Raw genomic sequence first — 18,209 nt, 5'->3', positions numbered from 1 at the left:
TTACAATAATAGACTCAAGGAAAAATTCTTTTATAAAACATTCCATTATTGCTTTTACAGACCCATAATTTGAGGATTACTGCTCAAAAGCCCAGATGAAATGATTTTACAATCATGGGTCCATTAAAGGTTTAAGAATTGTCTGGTTAGATTACAAAGAATTTAGATGTGAAAAATGTTGTGTGATTTATTATGCTATTTAAAATTGCACAGACACATGTGAAATAGGCTGTATCTGCAGAACAGACAGATACTGGTGTGCTGACTGTGGGACCTTCTCACCTACAGGTAAACTTTGTACTGACCCACTAATTATTTCTGCATCTCTAGTACAGTAGAAGTATTTATTATGACATCCATTTCTCTCATTCCAGGTGCACCCACATAATACTGTTGATCCTCAGGCCAATCATCCATTAGGCATTTGTTAAGAACCACGGTGATAGGCAAGTGCAAATTACAATTATAATAATTCCAACAAAGGAGTTGATAAGGAAAAGGTGAGGCACAGGTCTGTAGCTCAGAGAGGGTAAGGATCTCACCCACACATAGCCACACATTTATTGTTTAAATAAAAAGGCCTAAAGCACCGGTTCCGGTTCTCAGGGGCAGTATGTGAGCATCTGCAAATAGGAAAACAAGGAAAAGTTCAGCAAACATGCGAGGTACAGCTGGCTCACTGTAGCTGTTAGGGCAGCCTGGGCAGGGGTACCACCAGTCCCCTTGCACTGCTTTGCAATTCTCCTCATGAAGTTCCCAATTAACTTCTGCCGTTTTGCTGCTTGTAACCACATTAAGCTTTGTCCATTTTCAGTGGGAGAGGATGGGTTTCCGTCGTTTACAGTAATCCGAACCGGCTGCCTTGCCGTGGATACGTTACCTGTGTGATGACAGATGAGTTGTTTCACGGTCGGCAGGGCCTGGAAGGTTCGGGCCTGGGTCCCAGCGCTCGGTACGGCTGAAGGCGCTGTGAGCTCCAAGGGCAGCCGGGCTCCTGGGCAGCTTTTCTCCATGCGCCCATCACCGATGGCAGCGGAGCCAACTCCGCGTAGCTCCGGAGGAAACTCCCGGGAAAAGGCATCCGGGTGACCGCAGGGCCGAGGCGGCTCCCGGCCGGGGGGCCGGCGGCGGCGGCGGCACTGGGCGCGGCCTCCCGGCCCGGGCCCGGAGCCCCGCTCACCAGCCCGGCACAGGGGGCTGGGCCCGGCCCGGCCCGCGGGCTGCCGGCACCATGGCCGCGGCGGCAGCGGGGAGAGCCGAGCCTGACAGGAAGCGCGGCGGCCGGCGCTGCGCGGGCGGGCTCGGCCCTCGCCGTCCCTTCCGCCCCCGGCCGCGCTCCGCCCGCGCCGCCCGGCCGCTGGCGGCGGCCCCTCAGGTGTGCGCGGAGGGAGCGGAGCGGGGCGGCGCTGCGCTCCCCTCGCCGTCTGGCCCGGCCGCCGCAGCCGCTCTCAGGCGGGCCTGTCACGTGGGGCAGCGGCGGCGGCGCTGCGGTCTGGTCTGTTCCCTGCCACCTGCCCCGGAGCGGCAGCGCGGGCCGGCCATGGGGCTGCCGCCGTGCCGGCCGCCCGCTCCACTCCCGGCTCCCCGGCGGGCGGGGGCACCGCGGGCCGGCGGCGCTGCCGGCGACTCCTGCGGCTCGGCGTAGCGGCTCGGCGGGCGCGGAGCCGCCGCGGTTCCCCCGCGCTGAAGGGCAGGCGACAGCGACCCGCCATGGAGAAGGCAGCGGCCGCGGAGCTCCGTCAATGCGCGCTGGCGCCGCTCACTGCCATCTGCCTGGGTGAGTGCGGCCCGGCCGCTCCCTGGCGGCGGGGCACGTCCGGGCACGGCGGGCACCGGCTCTGGGGACTGCTGGGCCCCCTCCTTCCCTGCGGGAAGTGACCGTGGGGCGCGGGATGGGACGAGGCTGCCCCGCACCGAATCGTGCCGGCGGAGCCCCCTCCCGTCACCGCTTCCGAACGGGCCCCGGCTCGCTCCGCGCCGCTCGGGCTGCCGTGCCCGGCCGTGTGGGGCCGCGCAGAGCGCTGCCGGATCCAGCGGAACCCGTCGCCTTGCCCTTGGCTCTGGAAGCGCTGCCATAACCTCGCACAGCCCTGAATAATAATAATAAAAAAGTTTAGGAGGCATCAGCGGTTCTTCCGTGGGCTGTGAGCTTGTGCAGAGTGCGGTGCGGGCTCGGTCAGGGACTGCCCGGCCCTTCTCTTGAGTGGGAAGAAACATTTCCTCTCCCTCCGTGTCTCTGCCATATTCTGCTCTCTTCCCTCCCTTCTGCTTGAAGCCGTTGCTTTCCGCTCTGCTTCTCAGCAGGTGTTAATTTATGGCAACGTGATGAAGCGTATTACTGCTTTCCAGTCTGTCAGCCCCTTCAGTCAGGGGATGGTTTTTGTTCGGCAGAAGCGTTGGCGCCTGGCTGTGACAAGAAGGAGCGAGCGACAGGCCCGGCGTGTTTAACAGGGACACGTGAAGTTAGGAGCTGCTAGAGCTCCCTGCTCCTCTCCTGCGCTCTGCCAGGGCATCCTGCTGGGGCAGCGCATCAGCAGCAGCTGAGCAGAGCTGTGCTGAGCCCTCCAGACACTCACTGGGTGAACTGTCACAGCTCCTTGGTCCAGAATGCTTCAACTCACATCTCTTTGCTAATGAAGTGGATTAAAGTTAATTTTTAATAATCCCGAGTGACAGTTACTATTCGTTATGCAAACGATCAGAAAGGGATATCTTGTGGCCAGAATTCTCGTTCTGTAAACCAGACTGCTTATTTATGTAAAAGTGCTTCCTTAACATCAGCGCTTACCTAGAAAAATGTAGGAAGTTGAAGTTTAAAGGCTGCTGTGTTATTTCAAATGTATCTATTTTAATTAATGTAAGTACAATGTAAAAAACTAGCTAAGCTACAAAACTGTTTGAACATCCAGGTCGTACAACTCTTCTTTTTTGCAGAGTCTTAACGGGATTTCAAAGGTGTGCACAGCATGAGGATAATGTCTGCTGCACTTCCTATTTAAAGTTAGAGAAAGATACACATTTCCCTGTATCTCTGAATTTCTTATTGTTTCTTGGGGGGGGTGTTTTGGTTTTTTTTAAATTTTATTTAGGTTTTTTTTTTTTTTTTTTTTTTTTTTTTGTTGTTTTTTTTTGTGGCCCAGTCAGACCTTTGTTAAACCTGTTATTAGTTGACATAAATAGCATGGTTATTGTTAAAATGACTAATGAGATAATAAAAGGTTATATAAACTCCAGAGCTGAAGTGAGAACACTTCTTGTGTTTAGGTGTGGGTGATGTCAGGCTAAAAGTTTAGTAGATTTCTGCTTTCTATGACTTCTAGAATTTCACTGTCTGGCTCTTCTTTTCAGCTGGAATGTTTTATTCCTATTCCTTGCACAACTGACAGTAGTGGAAGTTGAGAAACATGAGAGGTGGGAAGCTTGTAAGGTATTTTGCTTCAGTGAACCCATAAGAATTTAATACTGTTACTTTAACTATTTTTGTCTTTTACTTCCTGCTTGTCTGTCCTTTCCTTTCATCCTTGTTTTTGGTTCTTGCCATTCTTTCCTTGTTTTCCCATGGGCTGTGTGTGGGTGTTTGGTGTCTGTGTCAATGCACTGCCACTGACCATTGCTGTGTGACCTCATCTGTAAACTGCTGCTCCAAAGGCTGCAATTGGGTTTGTTTCAACTGTTCTTTTGTGAAGCCATTTTGTTTCTCATTCTTGAGAAATTCTGGAGGACATAGAAAGTTACCAAATAAGAAGGAATCAGTGAAACTGAAGTCTCTCCTTCTGGCTGTGGGGAAAGCCTGGTAGCTGTCATTTGGTTTGGAGGTGCCAAGATGTAAATTTCCCTTTTCATTCAAATAGTCACTTTCCAAGCTGAAAACCTCACCCTGAGAATTATTTAGCAATCCAGATGAATGGCACAGTAAGTTTCCTGCATGGAGTTCAAGCCTACTGAACCACTTCTGGGATTTTTTTCTGGCTTTCCCATAACTGCTCAACAGTTTTAAAAAAAGGGCATCTAGGAAACTTTCTAATACTCGAGCGTCTCACCGGTTTCCATTTTGACAAGAGACAAGAAAATCAGCAGGGAATGGCTGTTCTCTCTTATGGGCCTCTGGCAGTGTTGAGAGCTGGGTGCTGGTTTAACAGTGCTCTTGTCGTTTGATTTCATGGTCTTGAGTGAGCAAAATGGGTATTGGAAACTGTAAGCTTATTCAGTTGCTTGGGAAAATATTAATGTGAGACTTAGATTTTATTTTAAAGAACTATTTTTGCTGACTTCTTGGTATGAAAGGGTTTGAAAATGAGAGTGAAGAACTTGCAACTGCAGCCAATAAAAGTTTTCTGCAGAGATAAATGAGTATTTTGGGGGTTCTCTTTCTTAGGTATCTGCCAGGTGTGGTGTGCAAGGCTGCCCATAACTGCATTAGTAGTAGTAAGCTGGGGCTCACTGTTTAACAGTCCTCAGTAATGCAGGTCTGAGTTGGCTAATTCCACTCTATTATACCCCTTGACTTTATCCTACTTATTTCCATTTAAAGGGCATAAGGGCCTCTTTTAAGCCATGTGAGGAAACCTCTGCTTCAGAGCTTGCTTCTCTTATGGCTGTTGGGAGTGTTCAGGTAGAAAACATAAAGAAAGATTTACAGTGGTGGTACAGACCCAGACTCTTCCATACATTGTACCTTCAAACCCTGCTTTCAGTTGTGCTGATATTACTTATGCAGAGTATATTCATGTACTTTCTTTGGAGCAAAATCAAGTATTTTACTTCTCATGAATATAAATTTGTGACATAATCACGGATTAATTTCATCTCAGTCTTTAGGACTATATTACTATGGTTACAGAAATAGTGGCACTTTAATACTGGATGAGGAAATGTTGTGTTGCTGTTACTGCTGTGATCCTGAGTTTGTCACAAACGGATGTGCTGTTTGCCAGAGTTAACAGGGCTGTGTTGTTTCCTGGTACAGGACAGTTTTTTTGCTCCTAGGTACTCTTACTCACCTCACAGAGCAAACTAGTACTGTGAAAGAAGAAATAATTACATGGCACATTGTTATTGTCATATGTTACAGATGTTAGCTAATTATGTAATAAAACCAGTGATGATAGGGCCCTTTGAACATCATAATACTGCTTATTAACACAAGTCTGTGGCTCAGGTGTGTTTCTCCTCAAGCTGTAGCATTACATACACTGCCATTTAGTTGCCCTCCTGCTTTTGTGTATCCTAAAAGCTCAGTCCCAAGACTGCTTAGAGGGAGGGTGAAGTCACTGCCCTTGTCCCTGAGCCCTGAAGTCTGTGATGAGTGACCCCAGGAGCAGTCTTTGTCTCTGCTTTGTAGGGCCTGGCCTCAGCCTGAGGTCTGCAGCAGTCCCCCCAAAAGGAGAAAATCCAAACTGTGTGTCCATGTCATGGAGGGACAGCTGTAGGCACCTGGGCTGCTGCAGTGTGGTGGTGACTGAAAAATGTCACTGGGCCTGAACTGGAAAGCTGAGGGATTGCTTTTTGTTTCCACCCCTTTAGTACTTCTTGTGCTGGTTTAAGTTATAACAGAAGGTAGTCAGGGCAAGGGTCATTGTTTTGGGATGTGTTTAGACAGGGTAGAAGACAATGGGGGCCCACACTCTGAGCCATAAATAGCGTTAATTGTCAGCTGCTTCCTAAGTGACTGTTGGGAACAGGGACGGTTTCTCTTCCTCTCTTCTCCTATTGTTGATTTTTAAATGATGTTTTTAACTAAATTCTTGCCAAGAGATTACATATTAAAAGATTTAGGACTTAACATATGCAAAATAAAGCCGAAGTGAGTTCTAGGGCTGGGATGGTGTAAATTAAGTTTTTGGTAACGTTTTAAACCTTCCTAATTTTTTAAAGCATTTGTCATTTTATTGATAGGCTATTTTTGTAGATTACAGATTACTGCTGAAATGAGAGCAGTCGGTGGGACTCACTGTAATTTTTAAAGAATGTGTGAGGATGCTAATAGGGAACTACATGTTAATGCTGACTTCTGGAGCAACGATGACACAGGACAAATTTTCTTTGGCAATAACTACTCTTTCCAGATCACTTTAATGGTATACACTGTGAGAGGAGACTTGAGAAAGTGAAGAGTCTTTGGAACTTAATTTGCAAGTCAGATATGTATTGCAAGTACTGCCTCATCCTGTTTTGATTGTATTAGTGGACCTTGTTGAAAACTGCATTGCTTTTGCTTAGTCAAGGCAATCATGTTAGCTTTAGCAGCTGATTTTCAAGGTGACATTTACCTGGGGGGATCAAACTTTGCTTTATTCAGAGAAGTATTTAAGGATAATAATCGCATTTTAATGTGATTGTTCTTCTGTGTTCTGCAGTTAAAATTAATCCTATGGAAGATAATTTAAAATAGATTGGCAGTTGTTTCTTTAGTATCTTTGAAACATGCTACCAAAACTTCCATTGTGTATTGACTTGTTTTAGCTACAGTGAAGGATAATAGTTGATTACATGACTTGCCTGTGCAGATAAGCAAAGTTCTTGTTGGAAAACTGGAATGCATTTGCGCTAACACCCCAGCAAACACCTAGGAATGGTTAACTATTGACTGCCACCCTGTACTGCTAGAATTTGTCTGAACATTGTTTTTCTGTCTTTACACAGTGAATCTCTTCCTGACTGGGAAAATAGAAAGTGCTGTTACCTCATTAGGTAAGACATACTTTTCTTCCCTCTATTTACTGTTCGTTTGAGCTGTTACTGTTTCTTCCTCATGCAGAGAGATGTTCTAATGAAAGAGTGACTTTTTAAATGACGTTTGTTTAAGACAGACTAACGATGACATCTTAGGAAGTGTAGGACTATTAAGTCTTCCTAGGCTTTGTCCCAGTGCCAGCCAAAGTGAAGGATCACTGTCCCCAAGGCCAGGGGTCCTTGTCCCGCTGTCCCCAAGGCCAGGGGTCCTTGTCCCGCTGTCCCCAAGGCCAGGGATCGCTGTCCTGCTGTCACCAAGGTGAGGGATCACTGTCCCCAAGGCCAGGAGTCCTTGTCCTGCTGTCCCTAGGGCCAGAGATTCTTGTCCTGCTGTCCCCAAGGCTGGGGTGGCTGTCCCACTGTCCCCAAGGGCAGGGATCACTGTCCCCAAGGCCAGGGTGGCTGTCCCTGTGCCAGGGCTCTCCCCATGTGTGCCTAGCAGGGGGACAAGGCCAAGGTGCCATGCGGAGGGTGCACTGCCATTCAGGTCACTCTTGTCCCTGTGTTCTGGTCACTCCTGTCCCTGTCCCTGTGTTCTGCTCACTCCTGTCCCTGTCAGGCTCTGAGCACTGTGGCCATCGCCCTCTGTCACACGCTGCTCTCATTGGTGGTGTCACTGTCACTGATTGTTTTCTCATCTGGTTGTTGTTAAATTGTGAATTGTTCCAGTAACAGTAAATTGTGATCTCAACCCCTAATCTGCGTGTGGGCTCTCTCACCTGAGGGTTGGGGGACAGGAGTGGCTGTGGGGTTTATTTTCCAGTTGGGTTTAAACCACAACAGGATTATGGACTGCATCATTGTCAGTGATAGATAAAAATAGTAAGCTTGAGGCTAAGGTCATAGTGCTGGGTATGTTTAGAGGAAAACTCTGTGTTTAGAAAGCACCTAGTCAGGGGGACTGGCTCATTCCTGAAGAAGCTAAAACAAGAATATTAAAAATGTCTCAAGAATGTCAGTGTGGAAATTTAACCAGAATCACAGCACTTAGTGTAATTTCCTTCTCTCTAGCAGTGCTGTGACTTAGTGACATTATGGGAACATTGCAGTCAGGGTCCTCTTAGTGATAAGGACCCTCAATCAACTGTCATACATGTAGATGTACTTTATTCTCAGAGAGGCTGCAACTTCTGTTAAAACTGAAAATGGCAAATCTAGGACAGCAGATCAAATAATGTTGGAGCTTGAGTGGTCAAGTCAAAACTGGGGGTTGAGAGAAGGTTTAAATCAGGAGAAGGTAGTAATTTGATCATTAGGTAACCTGCTTAAATTAAGCCTTAAATTAGAGGAAGTGTGGATAAACCATGCAGGACGTGTTGTTTGCAAGACAGTATTTTCCATTCTTTCACTGGAAAAAGTACAGAGTGTCACTTATGTCCTGGTATGTTCTGCCTGCATGGTTCTTTAGCTTCTGATGGAGTTTGGCATCTGTTTGGTGTATGATGCATGTAGGTAGAATGTAAATTAAGTAATTACACAGTTGCTTACTTAGACTGGTGATACTGCCCTAGCCTAAAATACCTTGAGCTTCTTCCAGTTGGCTCTGCTGCTTTTTAACACTTTTTTCACTAGAAATAAGTTGTAACATCTGGCTTTTATTCCAAAAGTATGCTGCAAACCTCAGAGTACTGTAGCCTTCATGTTTTCTTGTCTTCATACAGTTTTGAGTTACCTTGTCTCTTGATGGTGTAACTGGAGCTTGGGATGAAAATGATCAACAAAGGGCATTACAAGAGAGGGATCCACGCCTGTGTAGCTTCTCTTACCTGTGCTCACTCAAAGCCAGGTGGGCCTGTTGATGGAGCAGCGTGAGCTCAGGCTTTGTCCATCTGTAGGTGGAACCCTTGACTCTGCCTTCACTGGCTCTGATCAGGGACAGGAGAAGCCAGCTGGAGCCTGGGCAAGGCAAAGGGGAGCCTCAAGTCTTCTTTTTCCACTGGCATAAGGGATCTGCATTAAACCATGTGTGCAAGCCCCCCTTGAGGGAGCACTGTGAGAACTTGGGGAGAGTTTCTGCTGACACTGAGAGAGCTACTTGAGGAAATGTGTATTGCCAAAAATTTGGGTTTGAGAGGAGGTTCCTTGTGGCAAGTGCAAAACATCTTTTATCCTGGAGCAGATGGTTGGGATGTGTTCCTTGTGACTGGTGCAGAAGAATGTGAAGCTGCAGGATTTATTTTTGTCTGGGATTGTCTGGAAATGTATTCCAGCACAGCATAGTATCCTCAGTTCTGTCCTTTGGTGAAGCTTAATGTATGTTTTATTACAGTTACTCTTGCAAAAATAAGAGTAATATTATTAATGTAAAGGTTTTGGAAATGTCATTGCACATATTTGTGGCATACTTAACTGGCAGAGGGAATCTACTGTTTACAGTAGAAGAAATCCATTTGATTGTAACAGAAAGCCTCATTAAGATTTATGCCCTCATTAAGATTTATGCCCTCTTGACAGAAACTCTCTGAACTCAAATCTCTTCTGGCATTTGTTTAAGTTTGGGGTTTTCTTTTTCTTTGCTTGTTTAGTTTTTGCTCTTGTTGTTTAGGGTTTTTTTTTAACTATGGAAGATTTATTATTGTCTGTCTTCATAATTTATCTTTCCTTTAAAAGCACGATCTCAGTAAGATTTTTGGTGGGTTGGTTGGACAGTCCAGGAATTGGTATTTTTATCTTTCTTCTGTAACGGTAAATGTGGGAAATTTAAGCAGTTTGGAGTTTTTAGTCAATTGGGATTTCACTTTTCTTCTAGGTTTGTGCAGAAAGGTTGTGGAAAGACACTGAATTGTTGAAAAAGTGTTATCACTATTCTTTTGTGTTGTAACTGATGATAAGGTCTTCAGAATCCAGGACTGTGCCTTTCTATTTAGGAACTTCCCTTTCCTTTAGATGTTTTGGCAATTTGATCCGGATTTTGTTTGTTTTCCTTAAGGAATCACAGTGTCATGCTGAAGCCCTAAGTACTTATTAACACAGTACTTAGGCACGTGTGTGATTTTGCAGACTTCATGGCCAGGAGCTGAGGAGGGAATTGGGACCCTTTTATTAATAATGAAGCCCCAACAGTATAAAATTCTGCCCTTGTGTGGTTTTACCGTTTTGTTGTCAGCGCTGAAGGCTGCGTTTAGTAAAGGTATTTCTTTCAAGATTTATGTGTGTGAAAAAAGAGCTGCTGAAAGCTGTGCTGGGATATTTTACCTTTTCTTCCTTGCAGCAGTCAGGGCACAAGGAGTGGAGGGGCAGGCAGCTGCTTTAGGGAGGAGATCAATTGGTGTTTGTAAAGCCTGCAGTAATGAGCATTGGTGGGAAAAAAGGCATCAAAAACAGGAGGCAATTAAGTGAAGTTCAGGTAAACACTACAGTGGTTTTGGGAGGGGTGTATGTGTGTGTCCCCAGTTTGCTGTAACAGGTTTAGGGGACCGTGGACGTAGAATTAAAACAGTGTAATGAAGTTTTGGCAATACTGTCTTGGTGTCATTCGTAATGATGGTGTACCCCATAATCATCTGTGCCCAGAAATCCTTCCTGTGTCTCAGAGGTTCCCTGGCAGGGAGTGGTGTGTGTGTGTGTGTGTCTGTGAACGTGGTGTGTGTGAGTTTGTGTGTCTGTGAGTGTGCTGTGTGCCAGTTTGTGTGTCTGTGAGCTGTGTGTGTTTGTGTGTCTGTGAGTGTGCTGTGTGCCAGTTTGTGTGTCTGTGAGCTGTGTGAGTTTGTGTGTCTGTGAGTGTGCTGTGTGTTTGTGTGTCTGTGAGTGTGCTGTGTGTGAGTTTGTGTGTCTGTGAGCTGTGTGTGTTTGTGTGTCTGTGAGTGTGTTGTGTGCCAGTTTGTGTGTCTGTGAGCTGTGTGAGTTTGTGTGTGGTGTGTGTGTGTGTGTGTGTTTGAGTGTCTGTGTATGGTGTGTGTGAATTTATGTGTCTCTGAGTGTGTTGTGAGCGGTGTGTGTGTGTCTGTGAGTGTGTTGTGTGCTAGTTTGGTGTCTGTGAGTGCTGTGTGTGTTTGTGTGTCTGTGAGCAGTGTGTGTGCTGTGAGTGTGCTGTGAGTTTGTGTGTCTGTGAGTGCTGTGTGTGAGTTGGTGTGTCTGTGAGTGTGTTGTGTGCTAGTTTGTGTGTCTGTGAGTGCTGTGTGTGTTTGTGTGTCTGTGAGCAGTGTGTGTGTCTGTGAGTGTGCTGTGTGTGAGTTGGTGTGTCTGTGAGTGTGCTGTGTGTGAGTTTGTGTGTCTGTGAGTGCTGTGTGTGAGTTGGTGTGTCTGTGAGTGTGTTGTGTGCTAGTTTGTGTGTCTGTGTGTGGTGTGAGTTTGTGTGTCTGTGAGCGCTGTGTGTGTGCTGTGTGTGTTTGTGTGTCTGTGAGCGGTGTGTGTGTGTGTGTGTGCTGTGTGTGTGTTTGTGTGTCTGAGCGGTGTGTCTGTGTGTGAGTTGGTGTGTCTGTGAGTGTGTGTGTGAGTTTGTGTGTCTGTGTGTGCTGTGAGTTTGTGTGTCTCTGAGCGCTGTGTGTGTGTCTGTGAGTGTGTTGTGTGCTAGTTTGTGTGTCTGTGTGTGCTGTGAGTTTGTGTGTTGTGTGCTAGTTTGTGTGTCTGTGTGTGCTGTGAGTTTGTGTGTTGTGTGCTAGTTTGCGTGTCTGTGTGTGCTGTGAGTTTGTGTGTTGTGTGCTAGTTTGTGTGTCTGTGTGTGCTGTGAGTTTGTGTGTTGTGTGCTAGTTTGTGTGTCTGTGTGTGCTGTGAGTTTGCTTTGGCGCCTGTCGTTCAAGAGCTGCCCGAGCAGCCTCTCTGCCCCTGGTGGTGGAGGGCTCGGAGATAAGGGAGAGAAGGGAAGCTGCAGCGATGCCGTTTCTCGCCCCAGGCTCGGTGTGTTCTCCTCCGGCCGCTCGGGAGGAAGCAGCAGCCCTCAGCCATTTCCAGCCCAGTGTCGGTCTGTCCCCTCCCCGGGAGGGCACCGGGAGGAAAGGGCGCTGCCGCCCGCTCCGGTTGCAGCCGCTGCCAGCCGAGCGCATCCTGCCCGGCCGCCCTCTGACTGCCCCGGCCTCCAGCAGGACAAGGACCTCCGTGAGCTGGCAGCCCCTGAACCCACAGAACTTCAGGCAGGGCCCCAGCCGACAGGAGAGAAGCCAAGTGAGAGATAGGAGAACGGAGGGGAGCGGTGGAGAAAAGGCTGACACCATTTCCCCTTTGTCCTTTGACTGCATGCTCGAAATCCAGGGCATCACCTTGGGGGCTGTGCCCGGCAGCTTTGTTTGGGGTCTCTTTTTGTTCTGGGGAGTCCACAGCGTTGAGCAGTTTTGTATTTAGTCGTTATTTGCTGTTGTTTCTTGTTGTCGTTGGATTGGGAACGGTGAGAAGCAACGACATTAACTCTGAAACTCAGGAGGCATCAAGTGAAACTTTATTAGGAACTTCAGATATTTATAGGCAGGATCGTTCGTCCAAAACCTGACTGGTTCTCAAACAGTACCCCTCTCACAATTGGTTTAATTAGGAACAACACCTTCTTGTCCATAAACATCACATACAACGTTCCACATGTTCACAAACAGCAGGTGTACAGACTTGAGATAAGAATTGTTTTAATTCTTTTCTTTCAGTTTCCCACAGCTTCCCCAGGATGATGCTTGGGAAAGTTGTCTGTTTCTCTCTCTCTGACTAAACTGTTGCATCCACAGTTTGACTGTTGCTATTCTGCTTTTTAGTAAAAAAAAAAAAAAAAGGTTCTTTTTTCACTTAATCTACTTACATTCATCACTTATTTGGACCCCTGAGGGAGATAGCTAGACCCAGAGGCTTCTCCTTTAAATTGTCTTAAACCAAAACAGATATTTATTCAGATTTGTGGTCCATTCAGATCAGGACCCTTTGCAAGAGCTAAGCAATTGTCCTTTTGATTGTGAGTGGGACAAGTCTGAAAAGCTTGATATGTGTCAGAGGGGATAAGGCCGTGGTAAAGTATTGGCAGCAATAGCCATTGTCAGATAAGCTGCCAAAAATGGCATATAGTGTCAATGCAGCCCTTTCCTTGCTATGTCCTTAGATTTGCACAGCTACAGTTCTTCTGGTGAAAGGAAGAATCTGTTTCTTTTGTCACTCGTTTTTTTCTTGCCTCACATTTATATCAGATGTGCAGTGTTAGTAAGAAAAAGCATTTCTCACTGAAGACCTGAACTGTGATGTTACAGCAGATCCTCTACACAAGGAAACGATGGTATTCCAAAAGGAAAATATGTAGTGATATTACTTAAAAAAAGCTGGGGTAGTTAAGTAACTATTGCTCAGAATCTTTGTAATTACTTCCTAAAACTGAGAAACAAGTATTTTGGAGAATAATAGCTCCCCTAACTTCACTGATGGATGTGTGAATGGAAGTGCTCATGCAGAGCCATCAGCCTGTCAGTGGGACTTCCTCAGAATAGAAGCTAAATAAATTTTGTGTAATTTTAACTCTTTTTTATTGCAAGTACTATGAATAAGGGATAATAATCCAGAACATAAAATGGTACAAGGACAGCAGAAATATTTGCACAGGTGTTAATGGAAGCCTCTGGATTGTGCTGTCTGCTGTATTTGTTCTTTCACTTTGTGGATTCTGTTTCCTTCCCATTTTGAAGTGTTATTAACCTGGCGGTGAGGAGATGCAGCCTTTCGAGCTCCTTTATGTGTTTGCTAGCTCTTGGTCCTCTTCTGCTACTGTGATATGTTGATGCAGTAACAAGTATGTGGAGGAACACAATTACAGACCTAAAGAAACTGAGAACTGGAGTTGAAAAGTCCTGTGGATCTTACATTTGCTTTTATGTTTCTGTAATTGCAACTGCATCTCAGTTTTGCCTGCATCTGGCATGGAGCTGTTCTGGTTTTAGAAATGTGATAACAAAAATGTTCTTGTTTTTGTAATTTCATTACTGCCAAATATTTGTTTGGAAATAGATGTTTTCATGTATTTATGTATTCTGTATGCTTTTGTGGCCTTTGAAGCTAGTAGGAATTATATACTTGTATTTCAGTGGAATGCTCTACCTGGAGAGTAAAAATAATAGCATTTTTATGTTTTGCCTCAGGTAAGTTACTCACCTGACGCTTTTTGTGTTCCTGTGGCTCTCACTTCAGAAGTGCTTGCTGTGAACAAACAGAATAGTGCCAGCCTAGGTTTCCTGGAGGGGATGTGCTGCAGCCCTGCCACCTGGCCTGACTGCAGCCAAGCAGCTTTGCTGGTACTCCTTCCTCCATCCCTCCAGTGCAGCTAAATCTGATCCCAGCTGGGAATTGGAAGTGGTGTATTTGTGTGGCTGGATTTCAAGCAATACTGTAAATCTCTCATTTATAATGCAGTGTATTTGGATGTGTATGTGTATGAGGTGACAAGGTATAGGCAACCTTTTTTTTTCCTTTACTGTATTTTTCAGCTACAAGAATGTAAGGTTCTTTCAAAAATGAAATATTCAGCTGCTGTCCACAAGCCATCCTCTAGATAGTAATTTGTTTTAAAAATAGTTTAAATAATATTTTTGGAGAATGTTCAGAATGGCTATTGCATTGCAGAGAATTTTCCCTCTTGTAATCTGCTTGGAGTATGTTTTCTTATCAGAACAGCTTTTCAACTTGTCCTCAGAACATTTAATTTTCATTTTTGAATTGCTTAATTACAAATTATAAGTATTTGATATAGCCTGCTGTTTTCCATAGGAAGAACTAAATGTGCTTTGAAAATGCTGAGCTTTATTTGGCCTTGTTTGCTCCTTTCCCTGTCTTGAAATTTTTTCCCATCTATGTGGGTTCAGAAGGAATTTAGAGTACTTTAGTAATGTTCAATGAAAACATTTAACATTGGACTGCAGTTTACTTTTTTGTGGGAGGTGTGGGGTTGTGGTGAGTGGTGGTATTTTTTTAACCCTTACAAACTCTTCATGTGGTTAAGAGAATAAACAGCATGTCCAGGAACATGTCACAAAACTTGAGTTCCTAGTTACTTTCCAGTTAGTACAGATCATCTTCACTTGCTGGGTGACCTGCCTAGGCTTTGGGAGGCTGCTCAGAAGGATTTCTGTATTGCATCCTCTTGGCAATCCATGCAGTAATATTGATTGTAGCCTGTGGTGGATTCATACAAGATTATTGATTGGGTCTGCATTGAAATGCAGGTTATGCTTACCTACACTTGGTGTGGGTGTCTTAATTAAAAAACAGGGCAGGGAAGAGAGCAGTAGGAGGATAAAACTGTTGACTCTAACATGTCTGCAGTCTCCAGAAACTGATGAAAGCCTTTGAAGCTAATATGAATTGTTGATTAGGCAAAGCATTAACAATATTATTTTTTCCCCTTATTATCAGCTGCTTGCAGTGGAGAGCTGGAACAGCACACAGAGAGACGGGGAGTCATCTACAGTCCTTCCTGGCCATCCAACTATCCTCCAGCCATAAACTGCAGCTGGTACATCCAAGGAGATCATGGAGACATGATAACAATTAGGTATGCTGGGATATTTGTGGAGGTAAAGGATTGCTTTGCTGAAACAAAACAAAATGGGAGTTCACCTGGTAGACCAATGTGAGGCTGTCTTCAGAGGCACTGGCTGATCAAAGAGAGCTGAAATTGGTTACACTGGAACATGGTTCCAGGTTGGGCACCTCTCTCTAATTAAAAATGCTTCACTGTGGCTCGTTTCTGTAGGCTACTTCTGCCATCTGTGATTACAGAGGTCACTTGTGGTCTTTTAATGTATTTATCTGCACAATGCCTGTGTGAGATTTCACATACCCCTGACATTTGAGGGAGTGGGAAACAGCAATATATTTACTCACATTATATAGTCCCCTTTCCCTTCATTGCTTATAAATAGGAGTAGGTGAAGGCTATAAAACCTGCAACAGCTTCAGTGGGCATGTAAAATTCTTAGAAAAAAAATACCATTTTCAGCAACGTCTTGAAATGGTGCTATGCTTAATAGACAGTTGAAGATAATTATTGCTAATTGTTACTTGTTTACCAAAAGACACATGTTTTCCTGCTTAATATTTATTTCCAACAAATCAAATAATAGTTAGCATTTGTGGTACAATTTCAGCTCAATTCTAGAAAAATGCTGTTCAATAAAGACTACAATGTACTGCAAATGGTTTGTTAAGAATGTTTAGGGTATGATATAATATATCATACTGTGAATGTGCCTAATTTCTCTGGGCTAGTGGTGGGGTCCTTTATGAGCCAAAAATTTCTTATTTAAAAAATAAAACCTAGGAAAAGTTTTTTTGGGGGGGTTTTAGTACTGTTACATTTGACACCATCTGCTCATTCTTTGCTCAGCTGCTTAAAAGGGTTGCAAAACCTCTTCAACTGCAGATGCTCAGAAATTGAAAACAAATCTGCCACAGATGGAAAATAGGAAGGCTCCACCATCCATAGTTCAAAATAGGAACTACTCACCCAAAGTCATGAAATGAATACCTGCCAGCATTTGAAATTCCTAAATAGAAACATGCTTTTAAACCCCATTACATTACATTGGATGTGGGGAATTTGTTTCAAAGCAGAAATTGTTGGAAACTGAGAAAGCAGGAGAATGAGAGACAGGACTTGACTGGAGAATAATGCTGCAGTTTAGGCTATGAAAACATCCCAGAGTCCAGTTAGAATTAGGTCTCTCTTCTGCAAGTGTGAGTGCAACAGAGGCTGGAGAAACAACCTATGAGGGGTGGCAGCTGGTAATAATGTGTACAGTTTAGATGTGTGCACAGCAATATGACTTGCAAGATTTCTGAATGGATTTGTTTTCTCTCACTGAATGCACAGCCACATCCTGCCCTCCTCTGCACATGCAAACAATAGCAACAACGTGTTTACATCCCAGGGACTGGTGTTGTGGTGGTGTGTTTGGGACTATAAATGTGCTCGGAATGACTCACCCCAGGGTATGAAATGCAGAATGTTACAGCATCTGAGGGTTCCTTGACAAGGCTGTTACCCTTGCAATGGCAAGGATGTCAAAGAAGGAGCTGACTTGCTTAGACTAGGAGGTTTCAAATGCAAACATGTTTTCTGCTTTCCAGTTGGATATGCTTCTTATTCTAACAGTGTATTGGTAAGGGCATAAGAGTAGCTTTTAAATTTTCCTAGGAAAACCAAACACAGTTCTTGTGCTAACATCTGCATTTTGAAAGGTTTCAGAAAAGCCCATCTCCTTTGTGTTGTGTTACACAGTATGCACTTCCTTTGATCTTGAATTCTCATTGACAACAAGACAGCAGTGTTATATAAGAGAAATATAAAATGAGATACAGCAGGAGCCATTAAGGGATAAAATTGCAATTGAAAGTATTTTGAATTTCTAAACTGTTTGCACTTGGTTATTTTTTATAAACCTATTTTTTTCATCAGCTTTCAGTAGAACAGTGACCAGATCTACATTTGTGTGTAAGATGCTGGCTTCTGTGCCCATCTCCTTTAGAAGCTATGTCTTAATGTCTGTCTTTCATGTGTATATTGATTTTCTTCATATCCTCACATTTCCATGCCTATTGTTTTGCTTTATAGTTTAATTTTTATAAATCCTTGAGGGAGCTTTCCCATGAACAGGAAGTATATGTTCTTTGTGCTTATACCACTCTGTATGCACATTTCAATATTTTCTTTCAGGTGTGTGTGTCTGATGGAATGGTTCTATTGAGACTGTGAACAAGCCTGTAGCCACTGTTTTCCAGGACTAAGTTATGTCTCTTCAAATTCAGCTGATCAGTTGCTAGTTATTGTTTTGGAAACTACTTGATTTTCCCACCCATTTTCTCTATTTTTGTCCTTCTTTTCACAGAGGATTACATAAAACCATGTAAGATCATATAGAGGTGTCATATGCAGTAACTGCCTCTGTACCATCGTTTACAGGCTTTATAGGTTTATGTTTCCTCATATCTATAAAAAAAAAATTGTTTAGCAGTTGCTGTTACTTGATGGTTGTAATTAACCCTGGTGTGGGTGGAGTATAAATTTATTATTTTATTACTGAAATTTAGGGGACTGCAAGTAAAATGTTCTTCATGTTCAGAATTCAAGATAAGAGTTTTGATAAGCAATCTACTTAGTGACCCACTCAAGCTGTCTCTTATTAATTGAGGTGAGGGGATCACCTTCATTGGCTTTCACTTCAGTGGCTTTGAAAAAAAGAAATTGTCAGATACCATTTGAGTTTCAATTTCTGCATAAAATTGAGGTCTGTTAATGTATTCTTGCTGGTCTGTAATTGTGTGAAGAGTTAAAGGGACTGCTTCACAGTCTGTTTACCAAATTCATATGTTTCAGAACTTGACATTAATTGGAGAAATCATCACAATAGCCATTTACTTGCTCAGCCTTTGAGGAAATAGCCCCTCCTAGGCAGTGTCTCTTGTCAAGGTTATGCAGTTAGCTGTGCTTGGGAGCTGGGAGCAGAATGGAGCTTTCCTGACTTCAGGTCCTTGTGCTTCAGTGGTTAAACAGAAGTTTTTAATGAGCCAATTAAGTCATCAGT

General features: G+C 44.3%; 1 protein-coding gene across 3 annotated transcripts in view; it reads left to right on the top strand.

Moving 5' to 3' along the window:
- The first annotated feature begins 1,389 nt into the window (after window positions 1–1,389).
- Window positions 1,390–18,209, top strand: part of LRP3 (LDL receptor related protein 3) — a 31,911-nt gene continuing 15,091 nt past the window's right edge. The window contains exons 1-4 of one of the 3 annotated variants that reach the window (XM_036390233.1): window positions 1,701–1,777; window positions 3,349–3,411; window positions 6,643–6,690; window positions 15,040–15,178. In XM_036390233.1, the coding sequence (XP_036246126.1) occupies window positions 3,405–3,411; window positions 6,643–6,690; window positions 15,040–15,178 (194 nt within the window). In that variant the 5' untranslated portion in view covers window positions 1,701–1,777; window positions 3,349–3,404. Of the gene's footprint in view, window positions 1,778–3,348; window positions 3,428–6,642; window positions 6,691–15,039; window positions 15,179–18,209 lie in introns of all 3 variants that reach the window. The other 2 variants (XM_036390234.1, XM_036390232.2) reach the window with 2 other exon arrangements.

Source organism: Molothrus ater, chromosome 12, assembly GCF_012460135.2.
Source record: "Molothrus ater isolate BHLD 08-10-18 breed brown headed cowbird chromosome 12, BPBGC_Mater_1.1, whole genome shotgun sequence".
Taxonomy (NCBI): domain Eukaryota; kingdom Metazoa; phylum Chordata; class Aves; order Passeriformes; family Icteridae; genus Molothrus; species Molothrus ater.
Note: the sequence above shows the minus strand (reverse complement) of the source record. Positions and strands in the feature narration are given on the sequence as shown.